Genomic DNA, 24665 nt, shown 5'->3' on the forward strand with positions numbered 1-24665 from the left:
AGCAAGTAATAGCAGTCATCCGATGTCAAACACGTTCAAAAATCACAAGTGTTTTTTTTATGTTTGTAATAAAGCTAATATAAAATAAAATATTTAATTATACACTCATGGTGGAGGGCCCTTTAGAGAAAGTCTAATCCGAACTAATCTAATCTAAGTCTAAAAATATGTCCAAAATTTATATACTTTTTTTGCTGTTTTGTTTCCTTTTATATTTTAGAACTTCAAAATCTAGAAATTATTATCCCATAGGACAGAAAGACGCTTGTAATTTAGATTAAAATCTAACATAATATCATAACCAAAAAAAAACAAAAAGAAATTACCTTGCCGGGATTCGAACCCAGGACCATTGCTTCCTGAACTGGATTACTGCCAATACCCGTTAGGCTAAACGCACGCAATACGTAGTACCTTCTTAGTAGTTTGTGGCTATACGGGTTGTCAATTTTAGTGTATGCTATACAACCAGAGCGCTAGTAGTATAAACGAACTTTTGCAAGGGACACTTTTTTTGTATGGAGTTATCGTTCTTCTCCTAGTGAGTATTATATTCTTTGATCCGAACGCTCCTAGAATGACAGCCGCTTTGACTGAGGACAAAACAAATGACGTTTCGTTTCACGTAAATTCACGTTCGCTTACTTGATAAAGCCGAGTTACTCATATAATAATTTGCGGATATTCAATGTCCTATTTAACATAAACCATGTTCTTACTTTGGTTAACACTCCCTTTGTTTATCCTCAGCGGTGCCTGGCCATAAATATGATTGTGGGCAATGCTGCGCTTTCAGTTTGGTAAATACGTGTGCAGATGGGCACATTGTATTTTTTGCGTCAAACACCTATCGGTTTTTTGGTAAATTTATTTGAAAATATCTTAATTATTAATACTACTATGCCTTATGGGAAACGGTCGAAGAGGCCATCAACTTTTAGTATGTTGTTGGGCATGGTATTGGGTCTCCAAAACTGCCAGGAGACAGCGGCGCCGGCCATCTACTTCAGCGGAATGGCGTCAACAAAATGACTCCCGTCTCGTTGCGAATATTGCATATTGCACCCAAACTATGCATTGAACATACACGTGTGGGGTATTAAATGAAAGGCTGTTTTGTTTCGAACCCTGGTTTATTTTTATTGGTAAACCGAGGCTTGAGTGCAGTAGTAACAGAAATAATATTTTCCTTACTACCTTGTACCTTGTAGTTGTGAGAATAGCACAAGACTAGGGTAAATTTAATAATTAATAGGTACTAACAAGGAAGAAAAAAAGTCTGTAAATAAACTATCTTAAGGCCTGTCCAGACGGAAACAATTTTTCGCCAATCTGATTAAATTGTCCGATCAAATCAGGCAGTAAGGACGCAAACGCCAATTTGGCTCGCCGATTATGACCGATATTACCGATAAATAATTGTTAAGAAAAAAAAACCGACTTCAATGGGGGATGCCGTTGAAAGATTTATTTTATTGTTGATGGTGCACTCCAGACAATGAAATGAAAAAGACAGCATCGTTTGCCTAACTAAAAGAAGGTAAAACCACCCACTTTTCTAGTAGCATTTCGTTTCGGTAAGGGTCACAGTTCTAACTTAACCTAACCCAATATTCTGATAGCATTTCGTTTCTGTAAGGGTCACAGTTCTAACCTAACCTAACCCACTTTTCTGACAGCAGTTCGGTTCTGCGAGGATCGCAGTTCAAAAAAGTTCCACTTCATCAAATGTCACTTTTTTATGTAAATGCTGGATTTGTTGATGAAAATACAAAAATCACTATATGTATGCCTTTCACATTTGAGGAGTTCCCTCGGTTCCTTATGGATCCCATCATCAGAACTCGAGCTTGACGAAAATGTCTCTTTAAAACTTAACTTGCTTAACAAACATAAAAAAGAAGACAAATCGCCAAACGTGAACTATGCGTCATTAAAGAGTTCCATTCTGATATTTCTGATCATCATCAGCAGCTCCACTTCATCAAATGTCACTTTTTTAAATGGAAATGCTGGATTTGTTGATGAAAATACAAAAATCACTATATGTATGCCTTTCACATTTGACGAGTTCCCTCGATTCCTCATGGATCCCATCATCAGAACTCGAGCTTGACAAAAATGCGTCTTGAAAACCTAACTTGCTTAACAAACATAACGAAGAGGACAAATCGCCAAACGGGACCAATCTGTATGTAAGTATATACTTACAATCAAAAAAAGGATTTTCATAATCGGTCCAGAAATGACGGAGTTATGGAGTAACAAACAATAAAATAAAATAAAAACAACCGAATTGAGAACCTCCTCCTTTTGAAATCTTGAAGTCGGTTAAAAATGGGGTGCGGACGCAGGAATACCAATTTGTGACGCTAATATTCGCGTTAGGGGGCATTTTTTAATTATTTAAATATTTTTTATTTTATAAATATTGGAGCGCTCTAAATTGAACAAATTTCAGTAATATCGGTCATAATTGGTGGTCGAAATCGGCGAGCCATATTGGCGTTTGCGTCTGCAGCACCTGATTTGATCAGATTGGCGAAAAATTGCTCCCGTCTGGACTGGACTGGCCTTAACTTCGTTCGGAAATTGCAAATAACTACAGACACGATCTCTGTGCATGCGCGCTCGATTCGCGGAGTAATTTTTAAATTACCAAAATTAATATTTAATTTTGTTATTACATTAATTGTGCCTAAAAATTCTTAGATTCTGGTCAGAGACCAGAAGCGGTCAGAGATCAGGGTGGGGCAAGTGCCCCACCTTGCCCCACCGTGGCTACGCCCATGTGGGGTGGTACGAATGTTGAAAACGACATTTCGCAAACATGTACGCAATACAATAATCTGGTACTAAGTACAGTCGGCAATAACTGTTTTCAAAAACTAATATATCGACAGTAACTTATTCCGTCCCAGTTATTTCAGTAATCGTCCCGTCAGATTTCACCCTGGCATCAATGTTGTGCTGTTTCATGAAATGCGTACGAAGGCAGTGCGGCTGTGAGAAAGCTGTTTCGCAGTGCGGACATCGGAACGGACGCTCGCCCGTGTGGGTGTACATATGGTAACGTAGACTTATATTGCTCTGAAAAGGAAAACTTTAACTTAGAATGTTGCATGCATATATCATGGACGAATAAAACTAGGTGTCTACACAGAATTGAGGTCCTCTGACATTCAGCGCCATCTATTGAACGAAAGTTGAATTATTTTGACCAGATGACGTTTTATACGAAATCAAAGAGGATATAGATAATATTATAGAGCGGTACTGTCATAGTCAATTTTGTAACCACAGTAAATTCACTGCCATCTATCGACACACTTTAAAACTAAAAATGAAGATTTATAAAAATACGATAAAATGTATTAAAATATGGATGAATGTTTTATTTTATTTGCAATAACTATTTTTATGATTTTAACCCATGTTCTTTCACTAATATGCGTTAAAATTGTTAAATAACAAACGAAATCGTCAACGCCCTCTATACGAGAGTAGGCCAAAGGTACTGACGCCATCTGATCGAGAGTCAAATTTTCGTGATTTTCGAGGCACGTTTTTTCCTTAGACTGTATCTTTCTATTACGGAGTTATATCTATCTTTGACGAAATGCATTGAATCAACACTCAACAACGATGCTGCAATGCCGGTCGTAACATGCCACTTCTGAATATGTGTTAGTCATAGAGAGCTTATAGTATAGTCAAAGAGAATATATAGTATAGAGGGTTATTGTCATAGGAAATTTTGTAGTCAGAGTAAATTTACTGCCATCTTTTGACACACGATTAAAACTAAACATGTATAAAAATATCAAAAAATGTAATATATATGGATAAATGATTTTTGAAATAAAACTATGAAAACGGATTATATCGCGTATATTGAATTTATAATACATCCCGACGTTTCGAACCCTTTACAGCGTTCGTGGTCAACGGGTGACTGAGGAAAAATTACAAAGTGCAAAAATACCCACATACTAAAATAATGAACAATCATAGACTACAAACTTTAAGGCTGGTTGTACATGCAAAATCGGTTCATAAGGCTAGTTATACACTACTCTGGTTTCCCTTCAAAACGTATAAATCTTATACACTACAATTATTTTCAAGTAAAGATATATATATACGCGATAAAAAAAAACTACGCCGGCTCCAACCCTACACCACGGACCCGAGAAGATTTAATTCCCTCCTAAATTGTAGGAGGGTATCCCAATATGGGACCGGCAACAAACTCGGCGGGACACATCTTTTCAAAACATCAGAATGTCCAGCATCATCCAACACTAAGGTCTCACAGTCTATGTCTCGCTTGCTCCTTTATCAGATGGACTACAGGATCCCAAGCTGGTGGTAGAGAAAAGCCATCTTCCCTATTATAAATTCAATATACGCGATATAATCCGTTTTCATAGTTTTATTTCATGAGTAACTATCGCGGTAACCGAAGACAATATTAAATGATTTTTATTTATTTATTATTTTTATATGATTTTGGTCAACGCCATCTAGCCGAGCATAGGGCAAAGGTGTGGCGCCATCTATTCGAGAATGACTTTTTCTTGATTTCCGAGGCACGTTTTTTCCTTAGACTTTATTAATTTTATACGGAGTTACTGAGTTACATGTCTTCGGTATAGTGTAGGTATAGATAAAGCAGTAACTGAACAAAATTAGGCATTAAAATTAAAAAAAAATACGAACGTGGGATTTATGAAACGAACGACGGGAGTTTCATAATAGGGTCACACGAGTGTTTTAATGCCTAATTTTGTTACAGCACGTTATGTAGCAGTCACATATACTAATATTTAATGGTGGTGGTGGTGTGTAGTGTTTTTTCTTTAACACTTACCATAAACAAGCGTCCGCATATGTTGCACTTCTTGGTCTTCGGAGGTTTTACATTGTTGTGCATATCCAAGTGTTTTTTCAGCGCATGCGCCTTCGACAAATACTGAAATAGTAATAAATTCCACATAAATTCAATGTTTTGATATCCCATCCCAGGAACTAAAACGCATTTTTTTCGGAGGATAATTATAGTTAATATTTTCGGAAATAATCGCTCTGAAAGAAAATAGTTATTTGTACAACAAGAGAGCAAAGTTTGATATTTCTTCGAGTGCTTATTTTGAGTCCCGTGCAAGCGAAAGATTCTATAGTTTAGAATCTCGAGCGTAGCAAGGGACTCAAAAGCACACGAGATGTAAATAACTTTGATCTCGTGTAGTACACAAGACTTTTCATCTCAGCAGTGAGAACATATTTAGGGAGGAAAAATACAACCTGAAAAAATGTAATCCTTCTTCATCAATTTTTCGCTCATCTTTTCTTAAGATATTCTAACAATTAAGTTTAATTACCGCAATAAAGCACAAAAACAAAACGAAATAAATTTCAGTAATTAATATGGAAAATGCGATTTTGCTCACTCTTTTTGATCAGCAAAGTACCCTTGTTCGTGCTGCTGAGGTTAAAAAATATGTGTCCCCCTCCCTAACTTTTGAACCATGGGTCCAAAGAATATGAAACAAATAGTGAAACACCGAATGGGCCCTACGGAAGACCAGCGCTGGCTTTATAGCTAGCATTATGCTGAGTTGGGTCCATTTCGTGATGCACACTTGATAATCTCTTCTTTTCTTGCTGTTGTTATCTGTACATGTTCGTACTTGTGTTGTGATCGTCACGAATAAATGTCTTTTATCTTTTAAACAAAAGTTTAATAACTATAGCGAACATGATCGGTCCAGTAGTTTTCAGTTATTGCAAAAAATCTTCTTTTCTTAGTCAAAAGACGTACCCCCCCCCCCCCCGTTTGGTCTATATTAACAGAATGGTAACAACGAAACCCTACACTGAACTGAGCATGGCCCGACACGCTCTTGGCCGACTTTTTTGGTTTTAAATTTTTATTCCTCATTTCCATAAAATTCTAATTAAATACATTTTCTCCTTTTAAAAGTACATCGGGACTTATGGTATTGTGGTCTCACCTTGCCGCAAATGTGGCAGCAGTAGTCAGTCTTGCCTTTATGGAAGAGGCTTACATGGTTTTGGTAAGTAATTTTGTTGGCCATCACTTTCCCGCAATGTTCGCACGGATACCTGCGACAACAAATAAAAACCCGGTCAAGTGCATTGAACTATTAAGCGGGATTTACATTACGAAATTACTGTCATGCATGTTGAAATCAGTTTCACGAAAGTAATTTTTATAATATGCGAAAGCAATTTCGTGGAATAATTAGTGGCGTTGGCAAAAAAAAACCGCTAGACATGGGACGTGGCCTTTCTAGCTGTAGAATAACGATATTATTCTATTAATTATACTTCTCTTGAGAAAAATTAAAAAAGAAATTTCACCCCATATAAAAAGCTCTACTCCGTCACATTTGTTGGGGACAAAAAACAAGACAACGAATAGTTGAAAGTGAGAGGCCCAACTCAAACTCTTTCAAATGATAGGTGCTCTACTTGACCTAGTAAATAGACTGAAAATTTACTACTACTTACATAGTTTTAGGCACGCCCGAATGTTTGTCAACAAAGTGCTTTTTACATATGGCAATCCTCTTGAAGGTCATGTCACACTCGACGCAGTACCGCTGCTCTACCGGCTCCTGAAACCATAGACAATTTTGTTTCTTTCTAACACGACAAAATGACAGAGGACAAACGATTATCAATTACTTGTTAGAGTTGACATAAGTATACAAACTCGCCTGCAAAAAACGTGCCGAGCGAGATAGTTCGAGGGAGACTTCTGTCCCTTTTTTAGGGTGACAATCAAGTGAAAATTGAATGAATGTTGCCACAGCTAAACAAATGATGCAATAGTTTTTATTGATGTTATGTCATTTTTATAGATCTGTCCGTGATAATTTTTACTCACTTCAGTATATTAAGTGGTCATAATCGGGAGTTATAAACGGGTCTCTATTGTTTCCCAAAAAGTTTTAAGTCATAATACTCATAATGTATTGTTTGTCCGCATTTTCGTTAGTTATAATTTGTTTGGTTTAGAAACGCGTAACGTTTCAGGATTGAATTGAGTTACTTGTAAAATGTATTTATTTTACCAATAAAGATCTGTATATCTGATTGCCATAAAACAAACCTAACCTAACCTATCTATAGGATAACCTTACGAAAATCCTGAAAAGTTAACGGTTTCAGTTTTATACTAGACAATATGACATGGTTATAAACACAAAAACACATAGAAATAGCTATGTTAAATAAATGTTTTTTTTTTTCATGCAAAATACTTTTAACTACCAAAAAGCTTTATTTTTCCCGAATGGCAACATTTAGATGGAGACAGACGTCTCCCTCGTGTCTTTCGTTCGGCAAGTTTTTCTCCTTCTTCCGTACTAAGCTAAATTAAACTTTAGCCGATTAGAAATAGGGTACATTTTTATTTATTGACTTTAGCGGAAGTAATCGTTCCATTTCTATAAAATTTACGTGCCTCATACTTCTCGTGTATGTATAATATGTGATGCTTCAAAGCTTTGCGCGAGGAATACGTCTTTAAGCACTTCTTGCATTGAGGGATGACGTATTTCACTAGCGTGGCGTGGGATTTTCTGAAAAAAAAAAGGTATATTGAGTTAAGGCGATGATATTGAACTATGTACAGGAAGGACTATGAAGGAGGTATATAAGTATTTAGTAATAATCTATTACCCTATTGTAAAAGAGCCATTACCGATAAGATAACATTCATCGGTGCAAATACTATTTCTCCGACCATACTAGTTATCCCCACTATATGGATGGGACGTGCGGCAAAGCACTTCACACCTCTTTTTTGTCCTTTTGTATTCGTAAAAGATAAAGTTTGATGACCATTCGGTGCAAATTATATATCGTACCCAGATGAGGGGCATCATTCGAATATTTTTTATCGGAATAATCATTCGAAAAAACAATAAATCTATATTTTTTTATTCGCGAATGATTACTCGCGGATGATTTATTGGCGAATAATTTATCCGCGAATAAACCAGAATAAACCAGAAGTGGGACATAATATTATAGAGGCTGAATTATTTTTATTTCAAGTGGTTTAATACTTACTGCATATGCTTCTCCAGGCTATTTTTGTTCTTCTTGTATTTTTCACAGTAGTCACATATAACCTGCTTATGAATATCTTCCCAGTGCTGGTCAAAATCTTCCTTTTCCCTAAAAATAAAGGTAAAGGATAACCTCCTGTTTTGATATCGGTTAAAAATACATTTATACCTATGAAATACATTCCTGCAAATTTTATGAACATGATAACGAATACTCAAAATCATGGAATTTACGAACATGAGAAGTTCACCCCTAGCTGACCCTAAGACCTCACTTAGCTTGATTGACCGAGCGTCAGCGAAGGTCTCCGTTTCAGGTTGGGCAAAAATGCTTTCTGATGTCCGGATGTTCTCCTCTACAGGTCTCAATTCTCAACCGATTACCGTGAATTGTTAATACGTCCCTCCCTCGTCCCAGCTCACACAGCCCCTAATTTTTAAAACAATTGACTTACCAAAAAGGCCTCACACACCATTCACACCCATCTCCATTGCAGAAATACTGAGTCCTGTGGTACGTATCCATATGAGCGACTATGTGCTCCCTCCGCATCATTCTGGCGCAAACGTAGCAGCGCCAGAGATACTTCTCAGGATAAACTGGTGGTGGATTGTACCAACATCCTTTTTTGTATTCGCCAGGATACTAGAAAGCAATTTAGGGTTCTAATTAATTTAATCAGTTGTAAATTCATTTATTTACACAATCGATATACAGAGGTACTACAGTACAAATACTAAACTAAATTAATAACTAGCTTAAATCTAAAATAGGCCCTTGAGGCATTGTACCAAGGATGCTGGCGGCATTTCCTCGCTGTATTGCAATGCCGATACGTTGTGCGAGGAAGCCGATCAGTTGTTACTTTGCAGAGTTCAAGTTTTTAATATTTTGATGTCCTGGATTTTATTTATGCCCAGACCGAATTTGCTGCAGACGGACGGACAGACTGGTGAAACAAATATTGAGCCCTATAAAGCTTATTAAAAGTGGCCTCATATCGCAGATACTTATCTTATCTTATCTTATAATTTCGGGTGCCCTTGCGGATACACTTCGACCCATAGGGATCTTTTGTGCAGCTACCCCCTAGAAAAGATCCGTTCGCTACTCAAGAGCTTTCCCCACCATCTCCATATGCCGGATGATGGACCTTATGGGTAGCGTTTTGAATTCCTTTGGTTCCAGATCATTCCAGATGGAATGAAGGACTTTGGATAGCCTGTTCCAAAGTCCTTCATTCTTTGTCTGGCGAGGGCGTGACATTCACACATAAGGTGCTCTATTGTCTCTTCCTCTTCGCCACACATACGACAATTGGTGTTGTCAGCGTGCCCCATCTTGGCCAGGATTCCCTTGACCCCGTAATGGCCAGTAAACACCCCCGTTATTATTTGGAGTTGCCGTTTGCTAAGTTTCCAAAGCTTTTTGCTCCAACCAGAGTCTACCCCTTGTATAAAAAGCTTTGAGTGCTTTAGACCCGTCAGACTGTCCCATTCTTCCTGGTGTTTGGTCTTAGTAAGGTCTTTGATAGCCGTTGTGATGGTTCCCTGTGAGAGCCCCACGAATGGTTCCGGACCTATAAGGTTGTTTGCAGATCCGGCTCTGGCAAGTTCATCTGCATTTTCATTGCCTATGAATCCCTCGTGCCCTGGGATCCATACCAGTTGCACTTTGTTTTGCCTTCCAAGCTTGTTCAGAGCTTGGATGCCATTGTATACCAGTCTAGAGTCCACTCTGGGCGCCTTAAGCGCTTTGAGTGCAGCTTGACTGTCGCTGAGTATATAGATATTCTTCCTTTGGGTTTGCCTAACTATATTCTCATGGACACAGGCAATTATAGCGTATGTCTCGGCTTGGAAGACAGTGGCGTAATTGCCAATGCTTATGCTACTACTAAAGTCATTTGCATAAATGCCTGCCCAAGTACCAGAATCCGTCTTGGACCCGTCTGTGTACCATATGATGTCATTTTCATCAGACATTGGTGACATTGGACCTTCGGTCCATTCAGCCCTTGTCCGAACTTTAACATTAAAATTCTTACGGAACACAAACTTGGGTTGCATCCTATCGCAGCCCATATTCGTAATCCTTTTCATGAAATTGTCATATCCCATGTTTGTGTGTTTAGTCTTTGGCTTGCTATCGCTCCAGAGGCCTGTCAAAGCCAGCCTGTGTAACGATTTCCGCGCCTCAGATTGTATCACTAGGTATAGCGGCGGGAGGTCTAGTAGTACCTCCATCGCCGATGTTGGCGTCGTTCTAAACGCGCCAGTAATAGCCATGCACGCCGTTCTTTGTATTTTCGTAAGGGCATCCCTGCATGTGTTCTTTAGTGTCTTTGGCCACCATGCCAGGCATCCGTACAGAATGATAGGTCTTACCATCATGGTATAGATCCATCTCAGTACCTTTGGGTTTAAACCCCACGTTTTGCCATATGCCGTTCTACACATTCCAAAGTTTCCAAACACCCTCAGTGCCTTGGTTATGGTAGTTTCGACATGCTTTTTCCAGTTCAGTTCTTTATCTAGTGTTAAACCTAGATATTTCACTTCATCGGACATTTCCAGTATTCGCAGATACTTACTTTGTTTTTATGATAAGCCAACCCGTGTCGCGTTAAGGCTCTTCTGTGCCTAAACATCAATCCACATATGCTACATTTTAGAGGTTTCTTTTCTCTAACGATTGTATCATCTTTTTCTAATGCGCTCCTTATTTCTTGTTCACTCATTTCAATTTCTGTAAAATACGAGGAAACCTGTGCCATATTTTTATAATGTGTAATTGTTTTCCTAAATTTACGTTGTTTCTCTGTTTTGTCATCGTCTACACAGACATTTTTTATGCCAATTGGTTTAAATTCTTCACTATCATCAGTAGCAGAATCTTCATCATCCTCTACATTAAAATCTGGATCTAACTCTGACTGTTTTTGTTTTTTTCTTTTTGGCTCGTCTTCATCAGGATCTGATTTACGAATATTTTTATCATCAATCACTTTTTTTTCATCACATTTCCTTTGCGAGTTTATTGATGCCTCCTTTGGTGCAACCTTTATGATACTCATGTGCTTTTTTAACTCCATTTCCAATTTTAGCATTGCAGGAGTTTTAATCAAAGGAACTTCTATTTTCTTTGTGTCCACTTTTCGGGGTTTAGTGACTTTTTTTGTAATGGTTACATCATTTTGTTTTGGTTTTACTATTGGTAAACTATTCTTAGTATTCTTAGCAGCTTTTGGTATTTTGTTTAGAGAATCATCTTCGCTATCTGACATTTCGTCAGATAAACTATAATTTCTATCATCAGTTTCAAAATTCTCATCATCTTTACCATCATCGCTGTCATTACTGGGATGTTCAGTATCAGCATCTTTATCAATTTTAACATTCTTTAAAAGATCATTTATAACATATTTGAAACTTTTAACATTTTCTACATTGTTTGTTGTAACTGTAGTTTTGTATTTTGTGGGTATGATAACTTTTATTTTATCATCCTTTATAGTTGGTTCATCGAAAACTAATGGTTGTTCAGATGGTTTGCCTTCTTCAAGAACAGCGTCATATTCAAATTTGTGATGGACCGTAAGTGAAGAAAGAGTAGGTTTTGTTGGCTGAAAGTTATTAAAATATTTTATTAGCTGAAAAAAACTGTCAGAAATCATAAGAGTATTTTTATAATGTTGTCTAGCAAACAAGGTTCAACCTGTGTTCATCATCATGTCTGTCTGTCTTCGTCATGGTAAGATTGTGCCCACTGACAATTCTAAGGGGGGTGCTGTGTGACATATGCTAATTCTTTTAAAATACTGTATGTTTCTTTCCTCATACTTCAAGAAAACCTCAGCAGTTTAAGAGTACCTTCTGTTTTCCAAAAATATAGTGACAAAAATTTTTTAGGAATAATTTTACAAAATGTCATTAAAAATTAAAACTATGATCATTAAACTAATATATTTTCTCTGGTATTGATACACAAACACAAAACTTTGTTTTAACACCACAAAAATTATTAACAATATGCATGTAAAAAAATTTATCCAGTCATTTTTGCAGCGTGGATGTACTTACTGAAAGTTGTAAGCATTCTTGCAAAATTGTGTGTGAGTTTTGAACTTGCGCCTGAAACCTGCGCGTCCTGTTCAGCAGAGCCATACACTCCCAACACAGAGCTATCTGCGGTATGGTTAATGCCTGGAAATTATTAAATTATCTATTTAAGTTTATCCATCCGGAATTCGGACTTGAGGAAAAGAATTTTTGGTAGTCTGGGCTCCATGCACAATGGACAGATCAATTGTTGGTTGGCAGAGCCTATATCAGACAGAGCAATCAGTGTTTACCACTTTATTGACCTCTCCCTTGAGTAAGGAACTATGAAAGCACCCATGAGGCTGACATGTTCACCTAGTGTCAATAAAAACCAGATTAAAAAAAAGTAAAAACCCCAAAAGAATTATTAGTTTCATCTAGTGACTTAAAACATTGGTGAACAATTTTTCATAAAAGCAGTGATCGGAATTTTGGGTGTCACTGAAGATGAATGACTTCTATAACTGGTTACCTATTTAATATACTTAAATAGTTTTTTTTAAGCAGTTTCAAAGGTATCGCGGGCTTTAAGCATATCCATAATACAATCTCAACTTAATATAATACAGTGTGGCACCCAAAATTCCGATCACTGTATACATATAAGATATAAACTGAAATATATTAAAGAAAAAGTAACGAAGCCCTCATATGGTGGTAGCGGGGTGGCGAAGGGGTTCAAGGCGTTAGCCCGGATTGCTTAATAAAGACGCCGGTTTGAATCCAGCCTTCACCACTGGAGGGATCAGACATGCACTTTAAGGACCAGGCAATCACTAGTCCAAGCAGTTTTTCTGGAAATAGAAGTAAGAAAGAATTTTAAGCATCTTAGAAGTTGGTGATGTGCTTAGGCCTGGCCACCTGCCTGGAATTTTTCATAACTTATGCTAAGACTACCAGCTTAGCTTTCATTTTACTTACTGTCTAAGTGATCGTGATTACGAGTCAAACTACTTACTTCCAGTTTTTGGTCTTCTGTCAAAAGAGAAAAGTACAGGTCGCCCGAAGCCACAGGAGCAAGCTTCCTGTCTGAGCTGAGACAGCCACGACATATTTCTGGATCTTCGTAGTCTAGTTTAATGTCACACATTGCAATGTGACTTTACTTTGTTTTGCAAACAAACATTGATGCCAAATTACTTCTTGAAATCAACCTATTATTTTTTTTACATTCACGACACAGGTGCGGGAGGAAATATTATTTAATTTAGAAATCTTAAATGAATTGAGACACTTTAAAATACAATATTCAAGTTTATTTATTCCGCCTCGACTAGCCAATCTAGCCATGGACTTGACAGCAAGCACAAGCAGCAAGCAATAGCAGTCATCCGATGTCAAATACGTTCAAATATCACAAGTGATTTTTTTAATGTTTGTAATAACCGCTTTTGCAAAGCTAATATAAAATAAAATATGTAATTAAACTGAATCAAATCTACTTTTGTATATGTATAAAAATCTTATTACAATACATTACTACCACATTATTTAATATTATTTATTAAATTTAGTTCATTTTCATAAAGGGCCCTCCAGCCCGCGAACGCGAACGCGAGTGTGGAGCCTAGTTCGCTGATTAGCGCCCTTTAGATAAAATCTAATCCGAACGCTCCTAGAATGACAGCCGCTTTGATATAAGTGACATAACAAATGACAAATGACGTTTCACGTAAATTCATAGAGCTAGTTTCTTTCATATAATAAATTGACGAATTTCGGCATTTATTTTAACTATTCTTGATCATTTATAAAATAAATCAAACCTATAATACTTGTTTGTTCTAGGTTCATTGATAAATATAACATTGTAACGCATAAGCGCAGCGGATTCTTTTAAAATGGGTCTGTTATCAGACCCAGAATATCGGTCCGTGAAATGGGTGCGGGTGTTGAAAAGGATCCACGGGCCTCTGTGTTTCGTGCTGTACGTGGGGGCCCTGGCCTGGTTCATGCTGCTGGGTAACAAGGAGTTCAACAACGAGACGTATTTTTCGGAAAACGCGCTGCTACCGGGCCTTGTGACCACGGAGTTTAACGGGGAACATGCCGCTAAACAGTTCTTTGATGAGCTCACGAACGAGATTCAGGTAATATTAAAAATTACATTTGAATAAAACTGCTTCTCAAATCCAACATTGGTCTTTAATAGCCTATAATAAATTTAATTATTTTCCTGTTAACTGAATGTGCCTAGTGCCTACTTATGTGTGGCCAGGAAGATGTTGCAGCTACCTATGTTGGTAGTCATGTCACTCCTCAGCGCCTCGTTGTGGACACATTCCATTAACACATGGTGAACATTCTATTTTATTGCATTCAGGGCAGTTTGGTGATGCAGCTAATTTCATAAGGTGCTTGAATTTGTTTGACGGAATGTGAACTAAATAGATGTGAGGCCCATGGAAGGACAGGGTAGTTTTTATCAATCATTGTTGTCATTACACATGGACAGTAAGAAGTATATATATACATACATACATACATACATACAATGTTGATCCTAGTTGGTCAGGGTTTTAAAATTAAACATTTTAAATGAATTAATCTATTTAATATTATTATCAATAGTACAAGTTGGAGGATGTGGAGCAGATGCCGGTGGCGTGGCTCGTAGCTAAGATGTCGCAGCTGCACCTTGAAGTGTACACACACAACTTCACTCTCGACTACCCACTTGGCAAGGGCCAGGTCTGTACAGTCAGGGTTCGAAAGGATAATTATTAATGATAGTTATCTTTATAATTATCGTGAAATTTACGCCTGATAATTATCGATTTTATAATAACCTAAAATTTACGAAATAGAATTAGATTCTTACATGATGGTAATAAAAAACGAATCACAAAATCGAATGTTTTTATTTGTACATAGCATAAAAGTCCCAATCATTATTTTTTACTATCAAAGAATTCAAAGGAAATAAATATAGCACCACCTGGGATAGTAATGAGAATGACATACTTTCCGCACTAGCATCGAAATGTACTATTCTATATTTATTCACAGGTGTACCACGGCACAAACGTCTACGGAATCTTACGCGCGCCGCGCACTGCGTCCCTCGAAGCGATAGTCCTGACAGCACCGCACCGCGCGCCCGGTACGCACCAGAAAGATACATCAGCCGGCATTGCGCTTATGCTCGCCTTCGCTCAGTTCGCTCGGTGTGAGTATCTATATAATTTAGTACATATTTGCAATTTCTATTGAATTTCACTTTACATGAACCTTGGCGTGAATAAGGGTCGGTTGCACTAAACTGTTTGTCATCTTTAAAGAGTTCGCAAAATTTTATTGTATGGAAAGTTTCATAGTAAACCGCCGCGGTGCGCCGGGTGACGTTGATCAGTCTGTCGAGTGCGGATGGTGCAACTGGCATTAAGAGATTGCTGGCATACGACCCGATATATAGTTTATAACTATTTTATTGGCAATCCCTTCAATCTGCCAGTCTTTGTAGTAATGTACTACTTTGGTTTCAGCACAAAAATACTGGGCCAAGGACATAATATTCCTAGTAACCGAGCACGAGCAACTAGGCATGCAGGCGTGGCTAGAAGCTTACCACGGTATCCAGCGCGACTCGGAGACCTTCTACACCAGTCTTGGCGGCTTCTGGTCGCCTGGTATGCCGAGTCTTGACCTGGGGGCTTTGGGCATGGGTTTTGAGCATAAGAAGTGCTTGAATCCTGGAAAGTTGAAGGGAAGGTCTGGGTCTATTCAGGCGGCTATTAATTTGGAGATACATACGCCTAAAATCAGTAAGTTTCAAAGGTTTTCTTGTTTAATGGTTTTGTGCAAAAACTAAGAAAATAACTGTTTAGTTTTTACCTATGTACGTGTGGGTAAACTATTAATATATTTCTTTATGTTTTCCTTCTTTGAACCAAACCTTTTTCTAGTCACTGTATACTGTAGAATCGGATAGTTTGTGGGTTATTCAACCTTATATAACGTTTCAGAATACATCGAAGTGAAGGTCGAAGGTCTGAACGGGCAGCTGCCTAATCTGGACCTTGGTAATCTGGTCCATAAGCTCTGTGTCAAGTCTGGCATACACCACTCTTATAAGAACAGGTAACTGATACTTTAACTCGAGAGTAGTCGCGCTATACGTAAATAGAATACGTAAAGTTACTTGTTAGAAGTCAAGGTATAAAATGAGTTTTACTTTCAAAATGCTAAGTCTTGCTTGTTTTGTTCATAGTCTTATAAAAAAAAAACCGGCCGTGCTAGTCGGACTTGCGCACGAAGGGTTCCGTACCATTACGCAAAAAAATCTTCTTTGTATGGGAGCCCCACTTAAATATTGATTTTATTCTGTTTTTAGTATTCGTTGTTATAGCGGCAACAAAAATATATCATCTCAAAATTTCAACTGTCTAGTTATCACGGTTCATGAGATACACAGCCTGGTGATAGACAGACGGAAAGTCTTAGTAATAGGGTCCCTTTGGGTACGGAACCCTAAAAACACCTATTAGAGTCCGCCTATTACCGGCATCATGTTCTTCGTCGGTTTTGTAGTGTTTTGTTACATCACATCACATGAAAATTTCAGTTTAATATAAAAAATCAATACTTTCCAATAGGGGGCTTAATGTACACCCTAATGGTAAGGTAATAAGGTTTGTTTTGCTTCAGCTACTCATGGATACGCAATCGTAATACGGTAGATGAGTGGACCAACGGTGTTTACACCCTGCTGGGGCAAGTGGTCACGCAGATTGCTGGGGTGAGTATACTGAAAACAATATAGTTAAACCAGTTTTCACAATTTTTACCCCCCTCCCTCCCTTCGGTGACCGCCTGTAGTATATGCCAAAACATCCCACCCCCCCACCTCCACCTCCTCTACTTTTCACATAGTATTTCAAACGTATGACTTTAAATAAGTTTTCGCGAACAAAAATAATAATAATTTACGTCAGTGTTGCCACCTGTAAGTTTCAAAAGCGCTAAAATCGGCGCACCATATTTGAATAAATCCCGAAAAAACGCGAGATTTCGCTAGAAGATATCGGCTACTTGACGAAAACCGAAGACACCCACCTCCCCCTGAGGACCTCTGCGATAAAACAACGCAATCTCGTTGTTTGGGTTTGTTACAATAGTCTCGATTAGTATTAGATGACTGTTTTGTTCAAAGTACAGTTCACGATAAAATATTGTATTACGAGTGAATAAAAACATTTTTTCAAGTGATTAAGGTTAAGTTATTGATATAATTCCTTTTTTTAGGTACCAAATGGAAACCACGGCCTCTTCCACCGTTTCGGCATCGAAGCCGTCACATTAGAAGGCCGGGACGCTTCTGACCCAGCCGGCACACCGCCTAAAGTTAATGCTCTAACCTCTGCTAACTTCTACCGCCTTGGTGTGGCGCTGGAGAGTATATTGAGATCGCTTAATAATTTGTTGGAGAGGTTCCATCAGAGTTACTTCTTTTATATGATGGCGGCTACTAATAGATTCGTTTCTATCGGTAAGTGGTTATTTACAATCTTCTTTAAACTATTCTTGGTTCTATAAGACCTAAAGTTAATGCTCAGACTTCTGCTAACTTCTACCGCCTTGGTGTGGCGCTGGAGAGCATATTACGATCGCTCAATAATTTGTGGAGATGTTCCATCAGAGTTACTTCTTGTTACATATTGGCTACCAACATGATTTGTTTCTATCGGTAAGTGGTAATTTACAAACTTTTTCCAATTAATATTGGTTCTATAAGTTCGAAAATCAATGTGTACCTTTGCTAACTTCTACCGTCTTGGTGTAGCGCTGGAGAGTATATTGAGATCGTTGAACAATTTGCTGCAGAGGTGCCATCAGAGCTATTTCTTATACATGTTGTCGGCTAACACAGAGAGAAATAGTAGTAGTATTAAAAATTGTGTATTGGTCAAAAACACGCTAAAGAAAAGGTACGAATGCAAACTTAGCCACTGAGGGATCAGATCTGTCTAGCAGATATGCCCCCAAAATTCTATCAATTAGGCACCGATAATATGTATCTATTCGCAGGTTTAATGCGCTGCCATTAGTAGCCACCAACAGATTCGTTTCTACAGGGAGATACGTATCAATGTATAGGCAGATACTAACTAAGCGATCGTTATTCTAAAATCTGCTGAATCGGGCAAAAATAAGTCATTATTATACTTATTTTCAGGTCAATACATGCCTTCCCTCTGTCTCCTATGCGTCGCAATGCTCATCCGTGCCCTATCTCTCTGGGTGACCACACAACAGGACAATGAAGAGGAGAAACCCCCTAAACCCAAACGAAAATCATCAGGCGCCGATCTACCGGAAGACAAACCTGAGGTACCAGGAGACAAACCTGAGGTACTAGGAGATAATAAAACCGAGGAGATACAATCTGAAGAAAGCACACTTAGACACAGGAAAGTAGCAGAATCTGGAGAAACTGAGTGCAAAGAATCAAAGCTTAAAGAAAAGTTACGTAAAGAAAAAAGCAAGAAGAGCGGAGGAAAGAGACGGAAAGAAAAGGAGGAGTCTAGCATGAGCATTGTCAATATTGGAGCTAATTATTTGCTGGTGCATTTGCTGGGTTATGCTGTTATGAATTCGCCTATACTTATAAGTCAGATTGGTAAGTTTACGTGTTTATTTCATTTTACACAAAGATTAATTGGTTGGTATTATTATGTGTAAAGACTAAGAAAAATCGTGTTCCAAGTTTGCCAGCTAAAGATGGCTCTGCAGTGAATGAAATATCAAATGTAAATTTTCGGGAACGAGAATTTCAGCTTAATGTCCAGGGCCGTACAGCACCATGTTCAGTAAAGTACATTACGGTACATTAGCTGTTGGATTTCAAGCATGAACTGATACTACACTTTAGACATCTAATATATCTAATCAATGATTATTTGCCTTTGCAAGTTTTGTAGAATTGGATTTAAATGGTAAAATTTTCTCGTCATCTTCCTCGCGTTGTCCGGGCATTTTGCCACGGCTCATGGGAGCCTGGTGTCCGCTTGGCAACTACCGCTTGGCAGAGGGTAAACTAGGCCTTATTGGGGTTAGTCCGGTTTCCTCACGATGTTTTCCTTCACCGAAAAGCGACTGATAAATATCAAATGATATTTCGTCCATAAGTTCCGATAAACTCATTGGTACGAGCCGGGGTTTGAACCTGCGACCGGATTGCAAGTCGCACGGTCTTACCGCTAGGCCATCAGCGCTTAAATGGTAATTTTTTCTAAGATTTTCAAAAATATTTTCAGGTGCGGCATACGGTTACGCATCAGAACTCTCCGTATACTACGGTCTCATCGCCATATCTATCCTCCTCACCCTAATTTCCCCCTACCTCCCCCGTCTACTCCGCACGGGCCGCATCACCCACGAGGAGTTGTCTCTAGTCAATATTCTATTACTAGTGGAGTTGGCGACAGTGTGCTTATCCGTGGGCATGCATAACTACCCGCTAGGGCTAGCTATGGCGGTGTTATACACTCCTGTTGCCCTGGTGATTGGTGTGGTGACGAAAGGCGGCGGAAAGAAGAAGTGAGTCCTGTGTGTCTGTCTGTGGGCATGCATAACTACCCGCTATGATTGGCTATAGCTGTCTTATACGCTCCTGTGACCTTGGTGATTGGTGTGGTATTTCTATAATAGGAAAGAGAAAATAGTGTCATGCTTTGTCTTTATCACCGACCGGGCATTTTTTCTTGGTTGGGTTATGTCATCATGTGGGCATTAAGCAAGGAGGCTATGGCGAAATACCGAAATTTACCTATATAAGAGTGAAAGAGAAAATACATTGGACATGCAAACCGGATAAATTGCGTAGTATACATTATGAATATTCTTTCTCTTACCCCCGGTCGCTCGGTGGCGCGTCTATAACTACTTGTATATACTATGTCTATGGTGTGGTTACTACAGACAGCGGAAAGAGGAGGTAGGTCATCTAATCAACATATTCTTAGTAGTGGAGTTTGTGAAGTATGTCCGTCTGTGGGCATGCATAACTACCCGCCAGGGTGGGCCATGGCTGTCTTATACACTCCTGTCAGGGCCACAGACCGCGGTCCAGGAACAGATTTCCATGACCAATCGCCTCCCGGGCGAAAACTCGTATAGTGATTAACGGCTATGTATATAATATGATAAACCCTCTTCAACGTCAGCTGCCGCTCCGTTGGTGGGTTGAGGAATGGCAGCAAATAAAGTCTATAAAAAAGTTTAGTCATCGCCTCCCGCTTGATACTTTGTCAGAGGATAGTTTAGATGCTATTGTGAATAAACAAAATCGTCAGCCGATTGTATCGCTGTGGAAAGACCGTCAGCTGGTCACATGAACATGTAAAAAAGAAAATTCTTTTCAGTCATCGGCGTCATCGCCTCACGTTTGATACTTTGTCAGATGATAGTTTAGATGCTATTGTTAATAAAAAAAATCGTCAGCCGGTTGTATCGCGGTGAAAGACCGTGTTACGGCGTTTCGGTGGTTGCCATTTCTCAACCCACTAACGGAGCGGCAGCTGACGTTCACGAGGGTTCATCATACATAGCCGTTAACCGCTATACGAGTTTTCGCCCGGGAGGCGATGACTGACGAAATATGCGCCTGGCTCGCGGTCTATTGCAACGACAAATGAGTTATTAAATTTTTCGTGACTTTCGGGCAATACTTTTATTGCTTGCACGCAGTAACTTACTGTGTCTTATATCTCCTAAGGCTGCTATCTGCCATCTGCCCAATTTACTCAAAAAGAGTTTAAACCTTTATTGATGTTTTCAGTGCCATCGCCTTGTTCCTGAAGCGGATCTTCTGCCTGCTTGTGCACCCGCTCTCCGCCGTGACGCTGTCCATGGTTTTATATAGCACCACGCTGTTCCCAGAGGTTAATATGCTGTTCTATCTTTCATAATACAGGGTGGCTAAAAAATAAGTGCATTCCCGTTGCCAGGGAAGCTTAGGGATTATACTGAGCAACTTTTGCTATAGGATCAACCACGAAATCGCAAAAAAAAATTACCTTCCCATAGAAAATGGACCAGCCAAAATGTATGAACCAGCCAAATTTTTTTTCGCGATTTCGGGGTTGGACTAGTAAAAGTTGCTCAGTATAATCCCAAAACCTCCCTGGCAACGGGAATGCACTTATTTTTTAGCCAACCTGTATAAGTGAGAGTTTGTGTGTTTGGGTACGATCCAAGACCTAATTCACGCAATAGCGACTGAACGGATTTTGAGGAAATTTGGTATGGTACAAACTTTTTAATATATCGGAATCCATTTAAGAGCGTATTTGCCGATGAATGGCATTGTTGTATTTTGTTAAACCCAACTGCTGTAGAAAGAAATGCATAAATAACAAGATTTCGTACGAATATCAACTTTACCGTCCTTCTAAGGTATAATAGTAAATAACTAAGGTTCTAATGTTAGGGTTGACTACATGTTCGCTAACGCTATCTGAAGGGATGATTGGCCATATTTTCTTTAGAACGAAATTATATGAGCCAATTAGAATAATTTGAACTTGACAGTAAAGGAAATTATGTCGAAATTGTATCTGCGATTTTTATTTTTGAACATAGTCCCATCTAGCGTCGCATAGTAGAGAAACAATCACAGAAGTTCTGCTACTCCGCAACAGAGGGCCTAAGTTATTCGAGATTCTTTAATTTTACGCTAAGTAGATATCAACCTTATTAAATTTATATAAAGTTGAATTTTGTACTAAACAATCTAAAAATCCCAGCGAAAAACCATAAAGTAGAAAATATTGAAATATTAATGAAAATAATACCTACCGATGACAATATAGGTATGAAATCCCTCCATTTGTGATATTTCTTGTCCGACTGAAGTTTTTGCACTCCAAAACAGAGCAATACGGCATTTTTGTAATTTTAAACGGATTTGTTTTCACATTGACATCGCTTAAGCGTCGTACTGAACCAATAGCCTGTGGTAAACGTGTGTGCAGATAATCCTAACGTTGACACACGCTTACGTACGTCACATTTATATTACTTCTTTGTTTTGTGGTTAGAACAAATAAACATATTTTACAGTACATATGGTGCTACTTTTTCGCACTAGTGCGGGAATGAGCACTTTTCGTGCATATGTCGAAAGTTTAAAGTGCCATATGTACTGTAAACCGTTGTACGATCCACGTGCGAAAAGGTAATTCGCAACTCGTGTCGATTTAAAACACTCCCTGCGGTCGTGTTTTAATTTATCGCCACTTGTTTCGAATTTCGTCTTTTCCGCACTTGTATCGTAGATAACTTACAGTACATATGGTGCTACTTTTTCGCACTAGTGCGGGAATGAGCACTTTTCGTGCATATGTCGAAAGTTTAAAGGGCCATATGTACTGTAAAACGTTGTACGATACACGAGCGAAAAGGTAATTCGCAACTCGTGTCGATTTAAAACACTCCCTGCGGTCGTGTTTTAATTTATCGCCACTCGTTTCGAATTTCCTCTTTTCCGCACTTGTATCGTAAATAACTAAATTATGTCTAGGAGCCATGGCTGGGCGCAGCGGGTCGTGGACGAGATGCCGCCATACAAGCGGTCATGTTCTCCGTCGCTGATTCCCTGGTAAGTTTACTTTCAAAAATGTTATGTTATTAGCTGCAGTTGCAGCAGTTATTTTTAGACACATTTTCTATTAGGTTAACTGTACCTTGTTTTAAGCCTTCAAATTCAAATTGAGATGGCGACATTCGTTTCATACTGGCAACACCACAGTTCCGATGACGTCAGGCGCAATACCGGCTTTTTGGGTAAAATTTGTCTATTTTAAGACCCGTATAAAACTATAAAGAGTAGGTCATTTGATCGTGACGTCACATGCTAGTGTTTCATATAAATTCTATATTAGCAAAATCGATTTGACAGTTCGAAAAAAGAAACTGATTTGACTAGTGGTCAAATACCCTATAACAGTATTATCAAAGATAGATATAACTCCGTAATATTAAATATATTAATAACGGGTCACTCACGTGTTTTAAGTCGAAAACGCTCAACCGCTCAGGTAACCGTGCTGGCGAAAGAAAAGTTTGTGATTAAGCGAAAAGTACGGGAGGCTATCGAAATTGGTCGTCATCCGAATTTTAACCGTGATTGTGGTTGGTCAGTGCCTCCGAGCTGGAAAACTGTTTTGGGTACTACGTCGGTGGACAGTGTGGACGAACCATTAGCGAATGACGTAGTGAGTGTTGTGTGCAACCCATCATTTGACAATAATGCCGTAAACGAGGGTAGTTTCTCGCCCCCCCTGCCGAAACCGGCGCCCGCGCCGAGTCATCGGGCGCGGAGGGCTGCGGCCCGCAGTCTGCGCCGGTCCGTCACCGTCGACGCAAGCTCCTGATGGCGCTCCTCGGTACGGAGTCAAACATGTCGAACGTTTTCGACTTAAAACACGTGAGTGACCCGTTATTAATATATTTAATATGTCTGTGTCTCACGGAAGTTTTGTTATTAAAATAACTCCGTAATTCTTATTATATCCTCTTTGGTATTATGAAAGGGCTCACCACTGGGTAGTTTACCTTAGTTGTATTCGTAATAATTTGTTCCAGATTTACGGAAACTGGTTGTTCAACGTAGCGTCAGCGACCATCTTGCCCATCTGGATTATATTCTGGCAGATCGTGTGCAACAAAGTTGACGCCCCGGCTTAAATAACATTCTAAGTACCTAAAGTAAGGACGCTATGAACGAAGAATTTGGTACATGGACTCGCCTGTTCCTATCTTTATCTAACGCGCATAATTATACTGCTGTTTCGATCGCACTGCGTCACTGACATCATGAGCGCTATCATGGGCGGGACAGTAATATAATTACGCGGGTGCGATAGAGATAAGAACAGGCGGGTCGATGTATGACATTATTCGTGCGAAGCGTCTTACTTTATAATATACTGAGTGCAACCATCGTATCTGTGCAGGAGTGTCAGACCTGGTTTGCATGGATCATGATCATGACAGTATTATTATACGTTAGTACCTGTATTTGTACTTTATACACCCGAATTCATGATGAAAATAGTCATTCCAAAGACTTTATTAAATAAGTTTTATAAAACTGGTAGTTTTAAAATTTCCTTAGCATAATTACCTTTAAATTTTGTAATTAGCGGAGTCTTAGGAAGAACTAGCGAAGTCGTTTCTTTACAAGCTTTTTACACACTTTTATTTAGCTTCACTGCGTATATATAGGTATATATGTACCTATATAGTGCTTCAAATCTTGAACCTAAAATTTGAATCACTTCCCGGTATCTGATTCAGTTGAAATTTGGAGTACTATCGTAATTCCGGTGACAATGCAATAATATGCTAACATGGAGGTGTTCTGATGGTGCAGCCGGTAGGTAGCCAAAGGAACTCCTCGATGGAAAAACACAAACACATCAAGTTTAGGCTCATTAGAAAGGTCTCAAGAAG

The 24665-nt window shown here is 38.8% G+C and overlaps 4 protein-coding genes across 4 annotated transcripts in view; 1 reads left to right on the top strand and 3 right to left on the bottom strand.

Moving 5' to 3' along the window:
• Window positions 1-615, bottom strand: part of LOC134750998 (zinc finger CCCH domain-containing protein 13) — a 251843-nt gene extending 251228 nt beyond the window's left edge. The window contains exon 1 of the mRNA XM_063686306.1: window positions 607-615. The gene's annotated coding sequence lies outside the window, so the exon portion shown is untranslated. The remainder of the gene's footprint in view (window positions 1-606) is intronic.
• Window positions 616-1160: 545 nt separating this feature from the next.
• LOC134751030 (zinc finger protein ZFP2-like) lies at window positions 1161-6638 on the bottom strand. The gene is made up of 4 exons (XM_063686362.1): window positions 6538-6638; window positions 6018-6129; window positions 4874-4975; window positions 1161-3090 (listed from the first exon to the last, which is right to left on the bottom strand). The coding sequence occupies exons 1-4, from the start codon at window positions 6606-6608 to the stop codon at window positions 2908-2910; spliced, it is 468 nt and encodes a 155-aa protein (XP_063542432.1). The 5' UTR covers window positions 6609-6638; the 3' UTR covers window positions 1161-2907.
• An 803-nt stretch (window positions 6639-7441) lies between these two features.
• On the bottom strand, window positions 7442-13492 carry LOC134751247 (zinc finger and BTB domain-containing protein 41-like). Its single transcript, XM_063686632.1, has 6 exons — window positions 13168-13492; window positions 12189-12311; window positions 10700-11731; window positions 8561-8751; window positions 8107-8214; window positions 7442-7613 (listed from the first exon to the last, which is right to left on the bottom strand). Exons 1-6 carry the CDS (start codon window positions 13297-13299, stop codon window positions 7442-7444), a joined length of 1758 nt encoding a protein of 585 aa, XP_063542702.1. The 5' UTR covers window positions 13300-13492.
• A 446-nt stretch (window positions 13493-13938) lies between these two features.
• On the top strand, window positions 13939-24230 carry LOC134751001 (glycosylphosphatidylinositol anchor attachment 1 protein). The gene is made up of 12 exons (XM_063686315.1): window positions 13939-14299; window positions 14781-14900; window positions 15219-15378; window positions 15695-15973; window positions 16175-16289; window positions 16857-16947; window positions 17454-17697; window positions 18385-18828; window positions 19466-19748; window positions 20989-21091; window positions 22732-22809; window positions 23796-24230. The coding sequence occupies exons 1-12, from the start codon at window positions 14051-14053 to the stop codon at window positions 23895-23897; spliced, it is 2268 nt and encodes a 755-aa protein (XP_063542385.1). The 5' UTR covers window positions 13939-14050; the 3' UTR covers window positions 23898-24230.
• The last annotated feature ends 435 nt before the right edge of the window (window positions 24231-24665 follow it).

The sequence above is a fragment of the Cydia strobilella genome, chromosome 21, assembly GCF_947568885.1.
Source record: "Cydia strobilella chromosome 21, ilCydStro3.1, whole genome shotgun sequence".
NCBI classification, from domain to species: domain Eukaryota; kingdom Metazoa; phylum Arthropoda; class Insecta; order Lepidoptera; family Tortricidae; genus Cydia; species Cydia strobilella.